Source organism: Diceros bicornis, chromosome 18, assembly GCF_020826845.1.
Source record: "Diceros bicornis minor isolate mBicDic1 chromosome 18, mDicBic1.mat.cur, whole genome shotgun sequence".
In the NCBI taxonomy this organism is placed as follows: domain Eukaryota; kingdom Metazoa; phylum Chordata; class Mammalia; order Perissodactyla; family Rhinocerotidae; genus Diceros; species Diceros bicornis.
Genome location: NC_080757.1, coordinates 12,965,611 through 12,987,771, shown reverse-complemented (window position 1 = coordinate 12,987,771; position 22,161 = coordinate 12,965,611). Strand labels below are relative to the sequence as shown.

At 47.1% G+C, this 22,161-nt stretch overlaps 1 protein-coding gene across 1 annotated transcript in view; it reads left to right on the top strand.

Moving 5' to 3' along the window:
* Positions 1-22,161, top strand: part of PITPNM3 (PITPNM family member 3) — a 94,033-nt gene that overhangs the window by 16,597 nt on the left and 55,275 nt on the right. Inside the window, exons 2-3 of the mRNA XM_058560007.1 lie at positions 1,429-1,524; positions 11,597-11,704. Of these exons, the coding sequence (XP_058415990.1) occupies positions 1,429-1,524; positions 11,597-11,704 (204 nt within the window). The remainder of the gene's footprint in view (positions 1-1,428; positions 1,525-11,596; positions 11,705-22,161) is intronic.

Sequence of the window (22,161 nt, the reverse complement as noted above, 5' to 3'; positions counted from 1 at the left end):
AGGTAGTCCATTTTTCTACCAGTTGCAAAGAATTCCCTTTATGGCTGTATTATGAACGCACCTTCAGTCCCCTATGGATGGACGCTGGGATTTCTGCCAGTGTTTTGCTGTTAGCAGAACACTGGCGTGATCAAGTGCACACTTCCATCTTCGTGTACTTCTCTGATTATTTCCTCAGGAAAATTACCAGGTCAGTTTTCTTCTAGCAATTGTATAGTTTTAATTTTTACAATTATATTTTAATCCATCTGCAATCCCCAGTGTTTCACGTGTCCAGGGAGCATGTGGAGGAGTTCATGCGTGTGCTGGGCACCAGCTGGTTCCACATGCGTCCCGAAGAGCCTAGTAGAGGGAGTTCAGAGGGCTGGGGGTGGGGAGAGAGGCTCCTGGCCCCAGCTCTGTCTCTGGCCTCCCTCCCCCTGGTCCTGGGGCAGGAGGTGGGTTGGGGCAGTGTTCAGGGCACGAGGCCACGTTCTCTGTGTGTCCTTGCTCCTGCCTGCTCCGAGAACCCCACGTCCTGGCCTCTGTAGATGTTAATAATAATAGCTGTTCTAACGATGCTGTAACTGAGCCTCCTGAGATACAGGTGCTGAGCATGCGTTATTTCTGATCCTTCGAGCTCAGGATTGATTGTTCTTGATATTTTATAGGTGGGGAAACTGAGGCTGCGGTATGGAAAGGGAATGGCCACACAGGCTGCCAGTGGCAGAGACGGGGCAGGTCTCAAGCTCCCCCTTCCTTAGTTGGGGTCTTTCTTCTCTCTGGAGGCTGCACTCCTGGCTGGGCCTGCGTGTGTTGTGTGTAATGGGCATTACCGGTGCTCATCAGGATGTCTGCTTCTCCCCTCCTCTCCCCTCTTGAAGTGGGCGTCACCACGTGACTTGCTTTGGCCAATGAATTGCGCACAGAAATGTGTCCCTTGTGGGAAGAAGCATTTACAACTGGGCGTGACTTTCTGAGCTCTTCTCTCCTACTTCTGCCGACCTTGAATTCTCACTTTGAGGTGGTGGCCTCATAAAGTGGTGCCTTTGAGTGACCGCCATGAGCGGGGCCCCCTTCCACCCTGTGTGTGAGTGAGAAACGAACCATGGTTGTTTTAAGCTGCTGAGATCATTTGTTAACACAGCAAAACATACTCTATGCTTACTGATGTGCCTTGTTACCTTGGCAACGTCTCTTAACTTCCTCCGGTCTCGGTTTTAGTGCACGTGAAATGGGCACACTCGTTCCTGCCCCGCTGAGCTATCTCACAGAGGCATTTGGGGCTTATGTGAAAGCATAGTAGCAGGAGGGCTCTGTGAGGTGCTGAGGCTTGAAGGGAGAGGGCAGGACACTGACTGACCCTTGGTCCAGGGGCGGTCTGGGTTTACCTCCCGCATGCCCGGAGGTGGTCTCAGGCTTGTCTAATGGGTGTGTTCCCTTTGGCAGGTGGCCCTCCCCCGGGCGGCGGTGCCCCTTGGCACCTTCAAAATGTCCTTAGCGACTCCGTGGAGAGCTCGGATGATGAATTCTTTGATGCCAGAGGTGAGTGAATGCCAATCTCCCATCACTGGCTGGATCACCTTCGTAGAAGCCCCAAGAAGGAAATCCCTGTTGGGAGTTAGTATCCCACCCCACTCAGACACTCCAGTTCCATGCTCCATACTTACCCAATTGGTGGGTTTCCTGAGGGCCGGGCTCAGCATTCATTCCTTCACTCCTTGAGATATTTGCTGAGTCCTTGATGTATTTCAGGAGCTGTGGTAGGTGCTCAGGATACTGCAGTGAACCAACAGCATGGTCACTGCCCTCATCAAGCTTATAGGCTGTGGGAGAGGCAAAGACTAAACAATTACAAAGGAAAATAGAATCACAAATGGGGAATAATGCCACTGAGTGCAAAGTACCAGGTGTTAATAGAAAGGGTGATCACGGGGGCTCCTAGTTTAGTTAGGGTGGTTACCTCATCTCTGCAGCACTGAGGGTAGGAATTGCCTAGGTGAAGAGTGGGAGAAAGAGCCTTCCAGACAGAGGAGACAGCAGGTGTGGTGGTGCTGAAGCAGGAAAGATGAGAGCATTCCAAGAACTGAAGGAGGCCTGTGGGGCAGGGAGGTAGTCAGCAAGCAGGGAGGAGAGATGGCGCTGCCTGTGACCCAGTCCATGACTTGTAAGATCAGCCCATGGATGGGAGGGCAGCTGGCGTGGAGGTGGGGACCAGTTAGAAAGGCTATTGCAGACATTCAGGTAAGAGATGAAGGGGGGCAGGACACGAGCTCTGCGTCCTGTGCTGGGTGCTGTCCAGCACGCGGGACATAGCAAGAGACGCTATTTAAGTGGGGGTGGAAGAACAAGATGCATTGTAAGTAGTGGAGGAGAGGCCCCCAGATGGGTGGGCATTTCAGGCAGAGAGATCAGCCTGAGCAAAGGCTCAGAGGTGAGAACACACAGGGCAGGTGTGGGGACCAGTGGGAGGTGGAGTCTGCCTGGAATTCAGGAGAGAGGACCCTCACGGCCATGCTCTCCCGGGCTGTGTGGGACGAGAGGCACCAATGGACCCTTCCCCAGCATAGAAGCGTCGCCACTTGAGAAGCTTAGCCCCACTCTGGGAAGTCATCGTGTTTTGGGGGGTTGCCTTATTCCTGAGATGGGGCCAGCTTTGAAATGCCTGGCCAAATGGGATCTTGAAAGAGAAACAGACTGTGTGCTGGGAAGACATCTGGACCTGGAACAGGACACTTGGGACATGGTCTCAGCATACCAGTGACTTGTTCTGTGATCTTGGGAGAGTCTTTCACCTTCCCTGGGCCTCGGTTTTCCTATCAGATCTGTGCCTCCAGATTTTCAGGGAAGCACGCTGGGCAGTGGAATGTTGTCCCAGCTCCAGCGCCCCCCCAATTCCTGGCTCTGGGTGGAGACCCCCCTTCCTGACGCCAACCCTAAACCAGCCCATTTGGGGCTCATTTCCTGTCTCCCATTGGCGTTTGATTGGAGTGACCGCCGGCCTGAGTTTCTCCACAGCAACTAACCCACAGTGTGACAACAACGGCTTCAATGTTTTGGTGCTTAGAACACTTTTATTTAAAATATTTTTGCAGTTTACCAGGGCCCTAGGTTCCCAGATGACGATGATGGCTTGCTGCGGGAGGCGTCTGCCGGTGGTGCGGGTCAGCTCTATCTCCATCCCTCGGGGCCCTGCTCACCTGCTTTCCCTCTGAGCAGCTGTGCACACGTCCTGCTCCCCACCCTGCTGACCACGCCTCCCTCAGCATTCTGTCCTCCCCTCCCGTGATCTCAAGGCTCTGTCGCTCTGTCTGCGCTTCCCACATTGGCCTCCTCTCTCACTCCTCTCTTATTGGCCGGCCCACCTCCTCTTCTCTCCCTGTGTCTCATCTCCTCCCCGCCTCCTCATCTCCATCTTTCCTTCTCTCCACTATCCCAAGACCCCAGACTCTCCCGTCTCTCTCTGTCTTCCGCCTCCCAGCACTCCCTACCTGACCTCACGTCTCTGCTCTACCCCCATCTCACCTCCTCCAGAGCATTTCTCCGAGCACATCCCAGCCTTCAGCCACAGGACCCGCCCACAGGCTGCTGGAACCCTCTTTTGTTCTGAGTTGCCCACTCCCCACCTCCTGTCTATCCCATGCAGCCTCCCTGGACAAGGCCTTTGAGTGTTTCTTTGGCTCAAGGCAGTAAGAGGTGAAGCTGTCTCCTTCTCTGCTCCCAGGAGCTGGTCCAGGCCTGACCCAGCCAGCTCTCTCAGCATCCAGGGTGAGGCCTTGGGTGTCCAGTGTTCTGGGGGTGCCTGAATGGCTACTTCCCTGCCCTCTGTTCTCTAGCCCAGGCTGAGCCCAGACCCTGACCTGGGATGTGGCTCTGTCGGCACTGAGTAGGACCCTGCATCCTGCTGTCTCTGCGGTTCCGGCTCTCGCCATGTGGAGCCACACGACTGAGTGTCAGTGCTGGACAGGCCCCTGGAACGTCACATCCTCCTCCTCCGTGCACTGATGGGGAAACTGAGGCCAGATCATGGAAGGGACCTCCCAAGATCACACATCAAGATGGGGGCAGGGGAACCCAGGAGCTTACTGTCTGGGTCAGGCCTTTTTCTTTGACTTATTACTGAAATTGGGACCTTCCACCCTCCCTTTCTTCCTTAAGCTCCAGCCCATTGGCCCTGCACCAGAGTTTACCTGATGGGACAGGAGACCCTCGTGGCTCATGGTCTGGTAGCAGAGAGGAGACTCTTAGGCTCTGGGGGGCTCTGGTTGTGTGTGTAAGGCATGGGAGGGTTGGGGGACACTCAGACAGGAGTATGGAGCTGTCTGGGTCCATAACCCTTGGGCAGGATGCCAGCTCCTTGGGCCATGGCAGCAGGCCTGGGGCCTCAGGGTGAATAGATTCTGCAGGGTGGGTGATGGGGTCCAGGCTCCCAGAGCCAGAAGAGGTGGCACTCCCCTTACTGTCAATACAGCCAAAGGTTATCTGGGGAGACACGGCCCAGTCTACAAAGGTTGGAGTTCAGGGTGAGGGAAAACCCAGGGTAGCTAAGAGTAGGTGTGCCTCAAACCCAGACCCTGTCAGAGCTGGGGGGCCCTCAAGGTCTTTGAGTTCAATATCCCTGCCCCACTTTACAGGCTGGGAAACTGAGGCCAGAGAAATTGTTCAGGGTTACATAGAGTCAGGCAGAGCAGGGGCCAGAATTCAGACCCATTCATTCACTTTTTAAAGTGTTTATTGAGCATCTGCCCATCAGGTACCAGGCACTATTCTAGGTGTAGGGGATACAGGGGCACGTAGACCCTGTCCCAGCCCTCCTGGAGCTTATAATATACAAGCAAGTAATTACATTGATAATTACCATAAATAAAATAACATAAAGGAACAGTCACCAAAGAAGACATATGAATGGCAAAAAATGAAAATATACTCAACATCATTAGTCATTAGGGAAATGCAAACTCAAACCACAGTAAGATACTACTGCATACCTATCAGAATGGCTGCTTAAAACAACTGACCAAGATATGGAGGAATTGGAACTTGCAAGCTCTGCTGGTGGGAATGTACAATTGGAAAATACATTGTAGCTTCTTAAAAAGTTAATTGTAGTTAACTAGCACATGAGCCAGCCCTTCTACTCCTAGGTGTTTACCCAAGGGGAAGAAAGCGTATGTCCATGTAAAGAAGTGTCCATGGATGTTCATGGCAGCTTTATTTATTATGGCTGCAAACTGGAAACAACCCAAGTGTCCATCAGTGGCTGAATGAATAGACCAGTTGTGGTGCATTCACACAATGAAATACTACTCAGCAAGAAGAAGGAACGAACTGCTGACGCATGCAACAATTTTGATGAATCTCAAAATAATCATGCCGAATGGAAGGAGTCAGACTGAGAAAGAGCGCATCCTGTAGGATTCCATTTATATAAAACTCTAGAAAATGCAAACGCATCTACAGTGACAGGAGCAGATCAACGGTTGCCTGGGGGTGGGAAGCAGGGATAGAGAGGGACAGGAGAAAACTTCTGGGGGTGATGGATGCAAGTTCACTATCTTGATTGGGATGAAGGTCTCATGGGTGTGTACATATGTCAAAACTTATCAAATTGTATTTTAAATATGTATAGTTTATTGCATGTCAATTATACCTCAGTAATGCTGTTAAAAAATGGAGGAACTCCTCCCAATATAGCATGAGGGGATATGATAGAGTGACTGGGTGACTGTAGGAGGCTCCCAGAGGATGCAGCCTTGAGCTGAGAGCTGAATAACAGGAAATGAGCCATGTGAGGATCTGGGGGAAGAGTGTTCCGGACAGTGGGAACAGCCAGCACAAAGCTTTTACCGGAAGAATGAGTAGGAAGGCGGGTGTGGCAAGAGTGAGCAAGAGGGCACTCGCTTAGTGCCGTTGGCCTGCTGCCCCAGCAGACCCAACCTAGTAGCCTCCAGATATGCTTTCCTGCCCGGGCTCGGGGATGGCCCCGGGACCCCTGCCCTGCAGGAGGCCAGAGACTCGGAACTCAGAATCTCTGGTGCAGGATGGACAGGCAAAATGGAAACGTGCCTGGACCTTGAGTGACTGAGCTCATTGTGGGTGGTGAAGATTGCTGGGTGACAGGTGGTCTGGCCAGAAACCATGGGTAAGGAGAGCTCAATAGGCCAAGGAGGGGCATGGTTTCACATGGTTCCTGGCCATGAAATGCTGAGTTCTAGAGAGAAAATGGAAATGTCTTTTGGAGTCGCTATTCCTAGAAGGATGCAGGTTGAGGCTAGAACGGCCACTGTGGCATTGGGTGAGTTTATTGGGGACGTGGTTGGATACGGCAAGCACGGCCTGTTTCTATAGCAAAACGTGTGTCTTCGTTTAGATAATATCACGTGCATCTTTGACTTTAACCTCCTCCTCAGATGCAATAAATAGTCCAACTAGAGGAAATCTTAAAAGCCATCAAGCATCTAGGTACCAACAATAGTTCTTACTATGAACTTAACTGCTGGAAGGTTGTGTTAGTGAGAAATGGCTTGAGGTAGCAGGCAGGAGACCTGCGTTCTTGGCCAGCCCTGGCCCTGCGGTGCTATGGGCCAGTCGTGCAACTCTGCATCTGTAAATTGAAGATGCTGGGCTTCACAGTTGCAGAGAGGAAAGTGTTGGCAGGGCTGGGGGTGAGAATGGGGGTTGGGTGGGAGGGGCGGAGCCAGGGTTTGTTTTCAGGGCACATCTGGCCCTGGGTAGCTTGACAGGGAGCAAAGCATGTGACTCCCTCCCTGGGCAGGGGGAGGGGGTTTCTCCTGGGTGGGAAGCTGGCAGTTTCTGCCTTTCCGCCTTTTGCCCAGGTCTTCTGTGTCCTCTGTTCTTTTGCTCTCTCCGTGCCCCGCAGTGGGGATCCTCGCCTCCCCACCTGGCAGGAGGCTGGGGGCTAAGGAGCTGGACTCTGTCTGGCAGAGACCCTGCTCATTGCCCAAACTCCCTGGTTTCTCATAGTGACCAGGAGAGGAAGGTAATGTAGGGGTAATTCATACCATTTGACAGACAAAGGCCCTAAGGGGTGGGCAGGTCTCGTGGAGAATGAGGGGCACCTCCCAGATCTTCTCCTCCCTGTCTGGGCTTTTGCTGTGATCACATGGTTTCTGAGGGTTTCCAACACCAAAGGAGGATGGGGAGAGTAGAAGAAAGCGATGCAGGTCGTCTGGGGTCAGAGGATCCAGGTTCTCATCAGGGTTGGGCCACCGACTAGCCACTGTCTGACCTCAGGCAAGTCTCGAGTCTCTGAGCCTTGGTTCCCCCTCTGAAACATGGCAGGGGTAGGGCTGTTTGTCTCATGGATATAGTGGGAGGGTGTCACTGTGGGAAGCTGGGCACAGGAGCCCTCACAGAAGCAAACCACAATGTGTGACTGACCCCTGGCCCTCCCTCTCACTGGGGGAGGGAAAGTGGGGATGCGAATGCCGCGGAGCTGGCCCCAAAGGTTTCTGGGAGTGGGCTGAGTGGGAGCAGTCCCTGTGCGATGAAGAGAGAGTGGTGGGGATGGCCATAGGTGGGGGGATGGGGGCAAGTGTTAAACAGTGCCAGGGGAAGGTTAGCATATCTAGGTCTTTGGAAAGATTGGTGTCATGGGCCTGATGCAAGGGGTAAGGGAGGTATTGGACCGGCTGACTGCAGAAGGTGACCAGGCCCTCAGCTCCATGAGCTGGAGGTGAAGCCTTCGTGGCATAGGACAAGGAGATTCCCAGCCCTGAAGTCCTGTGGATCCAGCAGAAGCAAAGGCCCCGGGGTAGGAAGAAAGGCTTTCCTTATGGCACCAGAGGTTGTGCTTAAAAAGTGGTGTATCCAGGCTTTGGTCAAGGTTAAAATCAGTCTGAAGTCAAGGCCAGGGTTGTGGTGCCGGTGGGTGAGGCTCAGCCTGGCACCTAGTCTGGGCAGAGGCTGGGGCTCAGTGGGCGTAAAGTAGATGCAAAACTGTGTCCACACCAGAGGTCACCGGGGATGCAAATTAGCATGCAGGGAACAGTCACTGGAATTCGAAAAGCAAAATCAATAACCAAGACATTTTTCCAAATGAGCCCTTTGTGGCCTCTGTGGGCCCTGTTAGGGGGCATGTTCTACAGTGAGGGGAAGTAGAGCGGAGACTCAGAGCTGAGCCACGGGCTCCCTGGTTTGCCTGAATGACTCCAAAAGGAGCTATCTCAGCTGCAGCTTCCCCGTGTGTGTGTGTGTGTGTGTTTTCTTGCTGCCACTCAAGGGACAAGCGCATTGTTGCCAGAGTGAAGATCTGAAGGCTGAGTGTTGAGAGCAGGGACAGAGGAGAGGCCCAGAGTGGGAGAGAAAGCATGTCTGAGAGGTGGGGGGTGGGGAGCAGCTGGAGAGACAGGGATGGGGCAGAGGGGCGGAGAGCACAAGAAAGCCAGGGAAAATATGAGAAAACAGAGGGAAGGAGAGCAAGAGAGACTCAGAGAGGATGGGAGAGAGGGACACACACACACACACACACACACACACACACACGTGCACACACAGACACCTCCAAGAGACAACCAGAGAGAGTTGAAAGAGACACAGTGACCCAGAGGAGAGAGAACAGACCAGAGAGAGCAAGAAAGACCTGCAGGGGTGGAGGGATCCTGAGGGGCAGGAAAGAGAAAGAAGAGAAGAAAGAAAAAGAAGGAAAGAGAAACCCAGAGAGCAAGAGAGATTAAGAAAGAGACATATCCACACCGAGAGAGGGGAGAGACAGAGACTGAGATAAGGAGAGAGCAAGAGCAGAGTAAAGGGGTGGAATGGAGGCCCAAGCAGAGAGAGGGACGGATGTGGCAGAGAGCGTCGAGAGCCTGAGCGAGACAGAGAAATACAGGACCGAGAGAGACAGAGCTCAGTGGAGAGGAATCTGGGGAGATCAGGGCCAGACATCAAGCATGAGAGGAACAGGGGGAAAATCTGAGAGGGAGATATATTTACTAGAAAGACAGACAAAACACCAAGAGGGAAAGATGGAGGAGGGTCCTACACATGACTAGGAAAGGAGGGAGAGGCAGAGGGCTGTGCAGAAGTAGGCATGCTCAGACCTTAGAGCCCTGGGAGGCCCCTTCGGGTTCTGATAGCCTCACCCCCAGGATAGGGCTTATGCATTGTAGAAAAACAAGAGCTAGGATGTGTAAGCACCTGCTGCAAACCTGGCACTGGCCCAGGAGCCCCAGCTCGCTCGTTTGACCGTGTTAGAGGTATTTACTGTTGTGTTTTCCACAAAAGTGGATTCCTACAGGATGGAGGTCATGTCTCACACTGCACACAGCAGGTGCTCAGGAATCCACTCACTGTGGAATGAATGTTAGAATGAACAAGTGGACCCCTGCACGCTCAGGTTACTGAGCCAGGACACATAGGCACTCCCGGTGGGCTGCAGGTTGATCCTGACCACCCCACTCTGGAGCTGGGACAGAATGTCCCAGGGGCAGACAACAGCATCACCGGAACCGAGAGTGAGTGCTGGGGCATAAATAACACCACATGCTCTGGTGGCAGTGGTGGTAATGGTGGTGGTGGTGATGATGATACCATCATCTTCACGTGCTGTTATCACATGTGCTCTTGCTCTGTGCTAGTCATGCTTGTAAACGCTTTACCTTCATTTAATCCTCACAGCAGTCCTATGACGTAGGCGTTATTATGATATCATTTTATAGATGAGGAAACTGAGGCTCATAAACTAAAGTTGCTGTCCAAGCTCAGATAGCTCAGATGGTGCATCTGAGACTGAAAAGAATCAATCTAACACCAGAACTGAGCTCTTGACCCCTTTGCAATTCTTCTTCCCCAAGAGTAATACTACCTGATATTTGTTTACAGCATTTTGGCTTGTGTAGCTTTTTTCAAATTTACTATATCATTTGTTCTCATGATAGCTTGCTAGAAAGACATGTAGAACCAGAGTTGTCATTGCCGTTTAAGAGATAAGAAAACAGGAATGGTTGAGGGACGTGTGCAAAGGCACAGGCTCCTATGTAGCAGAGTCTGGACTGGAACCTGGTCAGGGCTTTGTCCAGAACACAGTGCTGCTTAGAGGTGTACGCTGGTGCCAAGTTGGAACACACCAGGCTCAGGAAATTGTCGAGGTCTGTGTGGTGCCTGGCTGGAGTATTGGGCAGCCAATACAGGATGTCCAGGGCAGGCCCTCAGGATGGCAGGATTTGAGGACTCTTGAAATAGTATGTCTGGGTTTAAATCCTGGCTCTAGCCAGTGACCTTGGGCAAGTTACTGAACTACTCCATGCTTCAGTTTCCTTGTCTATAAAGTGGAGATAATAATAATTGTACCTTTTTAGTATTGTTATGAGAATTAAGTGAATTAATATTTGCAAAGTACTTGTAACAATCTCGATGTATAGCAAGGATTTGATATGTATTGTTAAATAAATCAAATAAAATAAGGCAGGAATAATAATAATAATAATGATATAATTCAGACCCCAGACAGAAATGGGGTCTGGATTACTGAGCGCTAGAGTTATTCAGAACTCTGGACAGCTCCCCAAGCTTGAGAGCCACCATATTGGTTCCACCTGCTCCGTAAAATTCTTTGGAAGTGAAATGTCTCATCCCTTTATTCTTGGTTATCATGAGCTTGAGGATTCTCCTCACCACCCTTTGATGTCTTTTCTATGAGGGAGGACACAAAAGCTCTTCACCAGGGAGGCCCATCTCTTCAAAGAGGGGGGGGTGCATTCCTGTTGGTTTGTTCTTGAGGAAGTGTCCCTTTTTGGGATGAGGGACTGCACCAGATGTTTGTGGTTGATGGGTGGGACCCAGGAGCTTGTGTTCAGTGTGGTTAGGGACTATGGCCCCACCAATTGCTCCCAGAGTAATCACTAAGATCAGATGGGGAAAGGGCAGGAATACACAGGTTTGTGGAGAGAAGCAGAGGGAGCATAGAGGCATTACTAGGTTCATAAGGTTGAGCTGTGGACTAAGAGTCCCACACAGCTCAAGGCTTGCGTAGAGCCAGGGGGCTTCCACCCCACAATCCAGAGCTGCTCCTGCCCCACTCAAATCCGAGTCTGTTCAAATACTGAGGGCAACTCACTTCTGATGTGAAGAAGCAGCCATAATGCCTCTTGTCTGTGAGCACCTCTATGTACCGAGACCTTTATTCCCATTATCTCATTTAATCCTCACAACAACTCTGTGAGGTAGACATTGCCCGTCCCATTCTATTGATGGGAAAACTGAGGATCAGAGAAGTCAAGTGACTTACCCAAAGAAAAACTGCTAGCAGGTGGCAAAGTTTTTCTTTTTCTTCTCAAACACACTTCCTCTCAAGAAATATCACTCTTAGTGCTAGGAATGGAGACTTCTTTGGGTTTTCAGCCTCTCTCATGAGTGTCCCTTCTTCCTTTCTTTCACTGTAACATGTGGAGGCCCAGCAGGATACAACAACAATGTCTTCTCACAACAAAAAAATTCCTGAATGTCTCATACCTGTCTGTAACTACAAACACCTCCAAAAGTTGAAGTCCACCTCAACTCAAAGGAAGAAAAAAGTACTCACTCAGATATAAGCTCCTGTTAGGGCTAACTCTATACAGCCCTGCCTGCTCATGTCTACCTCTGCTTCTTCCCACAGAGGAGATGGCTGAAGGGAAGAATGCCATCCTCATTGGGATGAGCCAGTGGAATTCAAATGACCTGGTGGAGCAGATCGAGACCATGGGGAAACTGGAGGAACATCAAGGTGAGATTCTGCTTCTCTCATCTTTGGGGTGCGTACACGTGTGTGTTGCAGGGTGGGATGAAGTGCTGGCAATTTGGGGATAGAACTCAGGTCTTCTAAGAAGAGCCATCTATCTGTCTGGGTACCTCCTCTCCCTGAGTCTGTGACCCCTGAATTCTGTGACCTGCAGGAATCCTCATGGGGACTTGTGCAGGGTTTTGGCAGAACATCTCCTGGGTGCTTCAACAGAGCTTCCTTTGCCCATAGGATGACCACCCCAGGAGCATGGGTAACTAAGGGCAGGTGGTGGGGTCCAAGCTCCTTGGACTGCCAGGCCTATGGTGTTGGAATCTGCTGGTTAAGGTAGGGTGGTGACTGGAGGCGCCTTTGAGAAGGGGCAGGGGAGAGGGGCAGCAGTGGGGATTGTAACTTCCTTTGGCTGAGTTGTTGAAGAAGGAGTATGTGGCTGGGGATTAATCCAAGAGGCTTTTTGTGGAGGGGAGCTTTGACCAGGAGCTTAATCAGCAGACAAAGCAGTCATATCCTTTTAGGCATCCATCTGTCTGTCCAGTTGACCATTTTGCATCACTAACAGAATGATTGTTGAGCACCTACTGTGTATAAGTGCTTGGTAGGAGGGACCAAAGGTGATTCAGCTGAGGCCTCTGCCCTGTGATGTGTGACATGGTATAAGTCAAGAAGTAAGGAGGTCAGGCTTCAGCTGAGGGTTGTTGGGCCTGAAGGGAAGAGGCAGGACATTTAGAAGGAAGCAGGAGAGGGGATCAAGGAAGCGTTCCTGACAACGAAGCTTCGGAGCCAGGCTTTGAAAGGCAAATGGAGGATGTAGCTGAGAAAGTCATAAAATCTGAGATGACATATGGGGAAACTGAGGCTCAGAGAGGGGCTGCATTTGGTTAAAGTTATCCTGGAGTGGGGCCAGAACCCCATCCGGGATCCAGGGTGCTAACCTCTGTACCTGTTATCCTGAGGCCAGTTTTTTCTATCCCTCCTCCCCACCCCCTATATCACTCCTCCTACTTCTCATCTGCCTTATCTCCTCCTTTCCTTCCTCTCTTGGCCCTGTCATTCCTCAGTCATGGATGCGCCAGAGTTGCTGACTGGGCAGGGCTATCCTATCAGGAGGTGTTCAGTGAGATGGTCCTGGCCTAGCCCAAGAGAATGACTGTCTTGGTGCTGGCCATCTTGGTGGTGGCCCTCTTGCCCCTAGCATCTGCTCCTCTCCTCACCCCCTATCCCTGCCTCCTTGGTTCAGAGCCCTCCCCATGCCGAAGTGCCCATCCGGAGAAATGGACAGGCCTGGGATATTCCATTTTACAAATAAAGAACCCAAGGCTCAGAGAAGCTGCATCGTGCCCAAGGCCCTCCAAGTTGATGGCAGCATCATGCTCAGGTCCCTAGTCTCCTGATTCCCAGTCCAGGGCTTCATCTCCCACACTGGATCAAATTGGAGGCTAAGCACAGTTCTGAAGTCCTGCAAAGTCAGGTCCAAGAAACCCAGAGTCTTAAAGGAGAGCCCCCCGGGCCACTGTCACATTCACAGGAAGGGCGGGCTCTGAATCTGGTCTCCAAAGCCAGTTCAGAGCCCATTTGCCAGTCCTCATAGCCACGCATTTGCAGATGGCCCTTTGTCTGCTCTTTCCTTCACCCCAGGAACCCTGCAGGGGGCCCCAAAGGGGTCATGGATTCCAGGTCCTGCCTTGGACAGGGCTTGGTAGCCATGAAAAGACAAACCCAGACTTGTACTCACCACCCATCTGGTCATCCCCTTCCCACCCCCACTCCTACTTGTCTGCCAAAGAACGTGTGACTCAGACACTGAGTGAGCTAAGGCAGGATTGAGCAAGAGGCAGTGTGAGCTGGGAGGGCAGGGGAGAAGGAAGCAGAGGGAGATTGATGGGAGAGGCTGAAACTGCAGCTTAGGAGCCCAAGAGGTCTGGGTTTGAACCTTGGCCCTGCCACTCTGTGGCTTTGTGGCCAGAGAAAGTCACACCACCTCTCTGATTCTCAGTTTCTTCACCTGCAGAGTGGGGCTAGTACAAAAGTTGTGAGGATTAAATGAACTAATACTTGCAAAGTGCATTTGATAACAGATAATTATAATTCTGGAAGAGGGAGAGAGGAGAGACAGATCTTGTACAAGTGATGCTAACAAATGCTTCGTGGTGCTCATGGAGGATGAATTGATGCTGTTTCCTCCCAGTACGGAAGGGGGAGCAGGAGGGAGAGAGGGAAGAGGGGATGAGGAAGAGGAAACTAGCTGTGTTTCCAGGTCCTTCTGAGGCCCGTTCCCCTGTGGATTCCTAATGTGAATTCCCACAACATGACAGAACACACACATTAGTTTCATTCATTTCAACCATCATTTATGGAGCCACGACAGGGGCTCAAGCCTGCTGTAGATGTGGGGGAAACAAAGATGAGCAGGCTGGCCTTGTCACCCTTTTAGGAGCTCACAGCAGAGAGGAAGAGACGATCCTAGTCACGGATACTACGAGTCTGAGGAGAGAGGCTCGGGGGACTATTTTGGGGAGAAGAAGTTCTGAAACCATTTTCTGGAAAAGGCTGCAATCAAAATTGGTGGTATAGAGGGGCCGGCCTTGTGGCATAGTGGTTAAGTTTGCGTGCTCCGCTTCAGTGACCCAGGTTCGAATCCCGGGAGCGGACGGATGCACCACTCATCAAGCCATGCTGTGGTGGTGTCCCATGTACGAAATGGAGGAAGATGGGCACAGATGTTAGCTCAAAGCCAGTCTTCCTCAGCAAAAATAGAGCGGCCAATCCTCCTCATCAAAAAAAAAAAAAATTAAAAATTGGTGGTTTAGATAGAGCTCTGCCTCCTTCAAGTTTCCTGTCCTTAAACGCGAGGCTCACCCCAGAGACCCCCTCTCACAGGTCACACCTGAGCCAGTCACAGCTACCCTAAGTGATGACTCCCAAGTCCATCTCCAGCCGAGACCTCTCTCCTGGGCTCCAGACTCACATTTTCAGTAGCTTCTTGCTTACCTCTACCTGGATGTCTGGAAGACTCTTCATGCTCTACGAGTTCCAAATGGAGCCGAGCTTCTTCCTCCTAAACCTTAATTATGTTTTAAATTCCATCTTTTTATCTCCTTAGCCATTGAAGGCATATGTGGCATCGGCTCTTTCAGACTGCTCTGTTATCTCCAGTTCCTGAAGGTGCTAATTCTGGTGTGTGTGTGTGTGTGTGTGTGTGTGAGTGAGTGTGTGTGCTAACTGCACCTCATAGGTTTTGTTTCTTCATTTATTTTTTGGGTGAGGAGCTCAGCCCTGTGCTAACATCTGCCAATCCTCCTCTTTTTTTTTTTCCTGAGGAAGACTGGTCCTGGGATAACATCCATGCCCATCTTCCTCCACTTTATATGGGACGCCGCCACAGCATGGCTTGCCAAGCGGTGCATCGGTGCGCGCCCGGGATCCGAACCGGTGAAACCTGGGCTGCTGCAGCGTAGTGCATGCACTTAACCGCTTGCACCACCAGGCCGGCCCCCTTGTTTCTTCATTTTTTATTGTGAACTCATCTTGGTCGCTTCTCTCCCTTTTTCTCTCCTGTGGGAATCTTGTGGTCCGTAGGTTGTGAAAATGCCCTTTTAGAGACTGGTCTTGTGTTTCTGCTGGGCCTGAGTGTTTCACTAATCTTGGACATTTTATATGCTAAATTTACAGTTGAGTGTTTCCATTCTATATGAGTGGTGTAAATTTAGACCCCACACCCATATGTGGCACAGGGTTTTAATTACTCATGTGTGACTTTTTTCCTTCTCACTGTCTGTGAATGGTAGATTTGCTGCTTCCCCCGGGGAGTTTTTTTAAAGTTCCCTTGTGGGTGGAGCAGGCCTTCAAGGATCCCTGCTATACCGGGGGCTCCCTTTAGCTCCTTACCTTCCACAGGCTGAGGCCAAGTCTGTGGAGTTGACAATATGTTTTTCAGCCTCTAGGCTTGGAGACTCTCGCCACCTGAATCTTCCATGGGTCTCCTCTATGTCAGCTTCTGCTTTTGTCTCTGGATTGTAATCCCTTCATTGTTTCTGGCACTTGTGTATTATCCATTCTTTATTTTGAGCTTGGCTATATATCTACATTTTTTTGGTAATATATTGCCCAGTATATGTGTGTTTTAATGGAAAGGTATTTTTCAACATCAGCTCAGTCCACCTTATTTTTTATTATTATTATTTTACAATTGCTTGTCTTGTTATTTTTATTTAACATTTTTAATTTGGTAAAATAAGCATAGTATAAAACTTACCATTCTAAGCATTTGCAAGTGTACAGTTCAGTGGCAATAGGTGCATTCACATTGTTGTGCAACCATCACCACCATCCATCTCCAGGACTTGTTCGTCATCTAACTGAAACTCTGTATATATTAAACATGAACTCTCCATTCCCTCCTCCCCCAGCCCCTGGTAACCGCCATTCTACTTTCTGTCTCTATGAATTTGGCTACTCTAGGAGCCTCATATAAGTGGAATCATGCAGTATTTGTCTTTTTATGTCTGGCTCCTTTCACTTAGCATAATGTCCTCAAGATTCATCCATGTTGTAGCATGTGTCAGAATTTCTTTTCTTTTTAAGGCTGAATGATATTCCATTGTATGTATATACCACATTTTGTTTATCCATTCGTCTATTGATTCGTCTATTGTTTCCACCTCTTAGCTATTGTGAATAATGTTGCTATGAACATCGGTGTACAAATATCCAGCTTATTTCTTGAATACATTCTCATTGTAAAAAAACAAAGAAGCAATACAAGGAAAACCAAGGTGTCCCTTATCTGCTTCCTCAGTTGCCCATCTCACTGCAGAATTTATCGGTGTGGAGGGTATCTCTGTAGAGACAGATCATATTAGATGTTATTGCTGCAACTTGTTTTTCATCCAGTGGTAGATCTTGGAGAGCTTTTCATGTGAGTATGTATAGATTCAACTCACTCTTTTTAACTGTATCTTAGTATCCTCTACAATAGATGTACCATAACTTATTTAACCATTCTGTAGTGATAGACATTAGAATTTTTCATTATTAAAACAATGTTCCATGGATTGAAAGTATAAGCACTGAAAATTAGATACTGCTAAACAGTTTTCCAAAAAGACCGTGCCAATTTATATTCACACCAACTATGGATTAGGTTAACCATTTCTCCACAATGTTATCAGATTTGATCATTATCAAACTTTAAAATTTTACCTGATTGATGGGTGAAGATATTTTCTCATTGTTTCATTTTGTGCTTAACTTGATTGCTAGTGAGATTGGTCATCTTTTCGTAACTGTGTTGACTAGCCCTATTTTCTTTTTTCTGGATTTCTTAAGCAGACTTTTTGCTCATCTTCTATTGGATTATTTGTCTTTTTCTTACTGGTTTTTAGGAGTTCTTTATATATATATTCTGGATATAGATTATTTGTCTACTATGTATTTGAAATATTTGTCTCTTGAATCCTGCCACTTGGCTGAGTTTTCTTATTAGTTCTAGTAGTTTGTTAGTTGATTCTCTTGGGTTTTCTAGGTTAGAGTATCATATCATTTACAAATGTTAACAGTTATATCCTAGCCAATATTTATACTGCTTACTTATTTTTCTTGCTGAATTGCGTTGGATCTCCAGATAGATGCTGAGTAGCAGGAGTGATGGCAGGCTCTCTTGTTTGATCCTGACTGTAATCTCTTCCATTCCTCCTCGTCCTCCTCCCTCCTGCTCCTCCTGTTCCTCCTCCTCATTCTTCTTCAGTTAAGTATATTGAGGTATGATTTCCCTTCCATAAAATTCATCCTTTTTAGTGTACAGTTCTCACTGCTGCTTCTTAAATTCTGTGACTTCCTCTTGGGTGTATTTCCTCTTTCCTCTGGAATATCTCCTCAAGTAATTCTTTCAGGTGCGAACTGTGGATAGTAACTTTTCCAAGTCCTCACATTTCTCAACGTGTCCTTATGTTGCCTTCTCATCTGAATGCAAGTTTGCTTGCATTCATGATCATGTTCCCAAACATCTTGGAAGACCTTCCTCATGGCCTCCTTCATTTAGCGGTGTTGGTGAGAAGTCTGAGGTAAATTTGATTCTCATTCCTTTGTGGGTAATGTATTTTTCCCTCTTCTTGAAGTTTTAAGTTTTAAAATCTCTATTCTTTCTATTCTGAAGTCACAAACAATGTTTGCAGGTGAGGTTTTGTAGTCTGTCATGCCCGCACCTGGTGTTCTCTTTCTTCATTACTGTGACTTTTTCTTTTTATTATTTCTTCAAGTATTTCTCTCTCTCTGTTTTCTCCTCCCAAAGCTTATATTAGATAGATGATGGAACCGTGTCTCTACTTTCCCTTCCTGTTCTTATTTCTTGGTCCTTGGTGGGTTCTGGAAGTATTCCTTGGTTCTAACCTAACCAACAGCTTACCAATTTTCTCTTCTTCAGCTGTTTCCATTCTTCTGGTCAGTGCTTTTGTGGATTTGTTTTTGTTTTTGTTTTTTTTTTAAACAATCATATTTTCATTTTCATGCATTCTGATTGGTTCTTTTTCATAACAACCTGATATTGATTCATAGACGCCATGGATTCATTCTGTGCTTTTTAAAGTCTTTGTCTTCTTGTTCTTTTTTTTTCCCCCCCAAAGCCCCAGTAGATAGTTGTATGTCATAGTTGCACATCCTTCTAGTTGCTGTATGTGGGACACGGCCTCAGCATGGCCAGAGAAGCGGTGCGTCGGTGCGTGCCCAGGATCCGAACCCGGGCCGCCAGCAGTGGAGCACGTGCACTTAACCGCTAAGCCACGGGGCCGGTCCTGTCTTCTTGTTCTTTTAAGTTTCAGAGTTTTCTGGTAGGTCAGAGGTGGATGGGAATTGACCGCACACACTTCAGATTGGATTAATTAACCAAAGATCCATAAGTGAGATTATAACAGAGCAGGAGCAAGCTTAATTCTAATTATCTAAGGAAGCACACAGCTATCATTAACATTCTCCAAGTAAAGTAGGTCTTGACAAATTCAGTTTTTTAATTGAGACAATTCATGTACCACAAAATTCACCCTTTTAAGTTGTACAGTTCAGCAGTTTTGAGTATATTCATGAAGTTGTGCAACCATCACCACTATCTAGTTCCAGAACATTTTCATCACCCCAAAAAGGAATCTCATACCCACTCCCCATTTTCCTCTCCCCAAGCTCCTGGAATTTCATGTAAATGGAATCAAATAATATGTGGCCTTTTCTATCTGAAGTCTTTATCTTAAAACAATGTTTTTGAGATTCATCCTTGTAGTATGAATCAGCATTTCATTTCATTTTATGGCTGAATAATATTCCATTGTATGGATATACCACATATTGTTTATCCATTCATCACTTGATGGACATTTGGATTGTTTGTACTTTTTGACTAATTATGAATAAAGAAGCTATAATTATTCATGTACAAGTTTTTGTGTGGACATATTTTCAGTTCTCTTGGGTATATATCTAGAAGTGGAATTGCTGTATCATGATAATTCTGTTTAAATTTTTGAAGAACTGACAAACTCTTCCAAAGTGGCTGTACCACTTTACATTCCTACCAGTATGGTATAAGAGTGTCAATTTCTCCACATTCTTGCCAACACTTGCTATTGTCTGTCTTTTTCATTATAGCCATCCTGGTGGGTGTGAAGTGATAGTTTGAGTTGGTTTTGATTTGCGTTTCTCTAATGACTAATGATATGAAGCATATTTTCATGTGCTTATTGGTAGTTTGTTCATCTTATTTGGAGGAATGTCTGTTCAAATCCTTTGCCCATTTTTAAATTGGGTTATTTGTCTTTTTATTTTTGAGTTATGAGTGTTCTTTATATATTCTGGACACTAGACCCCTATCACATATATGATTTACAGATGTCTTCTCCCATTCCATGGGCTGTTTTTTCACCTTCTTGATAATGTTCTCTGGAACACAAATTTTTAAAATTTTGATGCACTCCAATTTATCTATTTTTTCTTTTACTGTTTGTGCTTTTGGTGCCGTATCTAAGAAACCGTTACCTAATACAAGGTCATGAAGATTTACCCCTCTATTTTCTCTTAAGAGTTTTGTAGGTTTAGCTCTTATATTTAGGTCTTTGATAGACTTTGAGTTAATTATTGTATATGGTGTTCAACTTCCTTCTTTTGCGTTTGGGTAACCAGTTGTACTAGCACCATTTATTGAAAAGACTATTCTTTCCTCCATTGAATTGTCTTGGAACGCTTGTCAAAAATCAATTGATCATAAGCATATGGGTTAATTTTTGGACTCTTAATTCTATTGCACTGATATCTATGTATATCCTTATGCCAGTACCACACAGTCTTCATTACTGTACATTCGTAGTAAGTTTTAAATCAGGAATTGGGAGTCCACCAACTTTGTTCTTCTTTTGCAGGTTTGTTTTGGCTATTCTGCATTCCTTGCATTTCTATATGAATTTTAAAATCAGCTCATCAATTTCTGCAAAAAATCCAAAAAATTTTGATAGAGATTGTGTTGAATCTGTAGATCAACTCGGAGAGTACTGCTGTCTTAACAATATTAGTCTTCCAATCCGTGATCATGGGATGTCTTTCCATTTATTTTGGTCTTCTTTAATTTCTTTCAATGATGTTTTATAGTTTTCAGTGTACAGGTCTTGCACTTGTTTTGTTAAATTTATTCCTAAGTGTTTTATTCTTTTTGATGCTATTGTAACTGGAATTATTTTCTTAATTTCATTTATGGATTGTTCATTGCAAGTATATAGAAATACAACTGATTTTTGTATGTTGATCTTGTGTCCTGAAACCTTGCTGAACTCATTCATTAGTTTTTTTGGGGGGGATTCCTTAGGATTTTTTATATATAAGATCATGTCATCTCTAAATAGAGGTAGTTTTACTTCTTCGTTTCCAATCTGGATGCCTTTTATTTCCTTTTCTTGCCTAATTTCCCTAGCTAGATCCTTCAGTATAATATTGAATAGAAATGGGGGAAGCCAGCATCTTTTCTTGTTCCTGGTCTGAGGGGGAAAGCCTTCAGTCTTTCACCATTAAATATGATGTTAGCTGTGGGTTTTTATAGTTATCCTTTATTTAGTCGAGGAAGTTCCCCCCTACTCTGTGTTTGTTGGTACTTTTGTCATGAAAAGGTGTTGGATTTTGCCAAATGCTTTTTTCTGCATCTACTGAGATGAACATATGGTTTTTGTTCTTTATTCTATTAATATGATGTATTACACTGATCGATTTTCATATGTTGAACAACATTGCATTCCTGGGATAAATTCCACTTGGTTCTTGCCATATCACTAATCTTTTATGCTCAGCATTTACATATCTCTTCCAGAATACTTATACTAACAGTCTATGAGGTGACACTTAAGGGACTATTTACAATGAGGGCTCTTCTTGTTTTTGAAACAAAGTGTCATCAAAGCCACTTTCTCATTGAGAGGAAGGAAGCAGTCACTGCCTAGGTGTCGCTGATCAATTTCTCTGCCTCTAGCTTTCTAGAGAGCTAGTTTTTCCTACTGTTCACCCCCTGACTCTAGTTTATGTCCTTATATCTAGATATGTGCTTCTCCAAGAGTAGTCACTGGACCAACAGCATTAGCATCACTTGGAAGCCTGTCAGAAATGTGAGTTTTGGAGCCTCATCCCAGACTTCCTGAATCAGAAACTCGGGGAGTAGGGCTCAGAATCTGTGTTTTAACTGATGATTTGGGTGCTTGCTAAAATTTGGGAACCATTAATTATGAGAAGTTGGTTCAAGGAATCCACAGATCCAGTTCCCTGTACTCTCCTTGCTTCAGTCATTGAATTTGATGTCTTTCTTCCACTCTGTTGGTTTTCCCCTAATATTTAGTAATATTTGGACGTGTACTCCACTCTGTATTTGTAGCTCCCTCTTGGCCTATCTCTGAGTGATGTGATATATCTGTTTGCTGCGACCTGCTGTCATCTAATTGCTGGGGAGGGTAGAACATGCTGCTGGGTGCAAGTGTCTCGGCCTGCAAACATTCATTCCTTCTCACACCTGGGGACAGATGCTTCTGCTTAGCATAAGCAGGGGTTGAGAGGAGGACCCAAGCACCTGGCTCCTCTCCCATGGAAGCCTAGACAGTTGTAAAAGCTTCCTGTGCTCCTGTATTTTCCACCCATGACCCTGCTGTCACCTCTGAACTGCCCCCACCTTTGGCCACAGACCTTCCTTTGCAGGACTGTGGTTATGGTTTCCACTCTGCAGGGTTGGCTTTATGGGCATTTGACCTTTGCAACCACACAAGCTCCACACTTAGAAGGGCCTCACACTTGATTTTGTGCTCTGCTGTTGCCATCTTGAAATTCTTAATAATTTTGAAGAAGGGCCTCACATTTTCATTTTGCATGGGTCCTGCCAATTATGTAGCCAGTCCTGTCTCCCTCCATTGGATCTCTCTGCTTTCTGCCTTTCAGGC